Below are 616 nucleotides of genomic sequence, written 5' to 3'. Positions count from 1 at the left end.
CAGCAGCAACAGCAGCAACAGCAGCAGCAGCAGCAGCAGCAGCAGCAGCAGCAGCAACTTGGGTTGCGGTTTTATTCCTTCTGCTGGGATTTATTTTTGGGGTTTTTTTGCCAAAGATGCGGAAATTGCTATTCAACAAGTCAGGCTGCTGCTGCTGCTGCTGCTGCTGCTGCTGCTGCTGCTGCTGCTGCTGCTGGTGTTGCTGCTGCTGCTGTTGATGTTGCTGTTGTTGCAGTTGTTGTTGCTGCTACTGGTGTTGTTGTTGCTGCTGCTGTTGTTGTGGTAGCTCTTGCTGTTGTAGTTGTTGCTGCTGCTGTTTTTGCTGCTGCTGTTGCTGCTGCTGTTGCTGTTCCTGTTTGTGTTGCTGCTGTTGCTGCTGTTGCTGCTGCTGCTGCTGTTGCTGCTGCTGTTGATACGCGTCGAGCTGCTGCTGCTGTTGCTGCTGCTGCACTATGCACATCTTCTAGCAGCAGCAGCAACAGCTGAATCTCTGTCTGTGTTCTGCTGCTGCTGCTGCTGCTGCTGCTGCTGCTGCAGCTGCTGCCGCTGCTGCCGCCGAAGCTGCATGTGGCGCTGACAGGCAACGGGGCCTTCGCCCTGAAGTGTCTCCTTCACC

The 616-nt window shown here is 55.0% G+C and overlaps 1 protein-coding gene across 1 annotated transcript; it reads right to left on the bottom strand.

Moving 5' to 3' along the window:
* Nucleotides 1-247: 247 nt before the first annotated feature.
* On the bottom strand, nucleotides 248-460 carry EMH_0045400 (uncharacterized protein; the record flags this gene model as incomplete). The annotated part of the gene is made up of 1 exon (XM_013496065.1): nucleotides 248-460. One exon carries the CDS (start codon nucleotides 458-460, stop codon nucleotides 248-250), a length of 213 nt encoding a protein of 70 aa, XP_013351519.1.
* Nucleotides 461-616: the final 156 nt, after the last annotated feature.

This window comes from Eimeria mitis, genomic scaffold, assembly GCF_000499745.2.
Source record: "Eimeria mitis Houghton genomic scaffold, Emh_scaff1893, whole genome shotgun sequence".
Lineage (NCBI taxonomy): Eukaryota > Apicomplexa > Conoidasida > Eucoccidiorida > Eimeriidae > Eimeria > Eimeria mitis.
The sequence above is the reverse complement of the archived record's forward strand: the minus strand, read 5'-3'. Positions and strand labels throughout refer to the sequence as shown.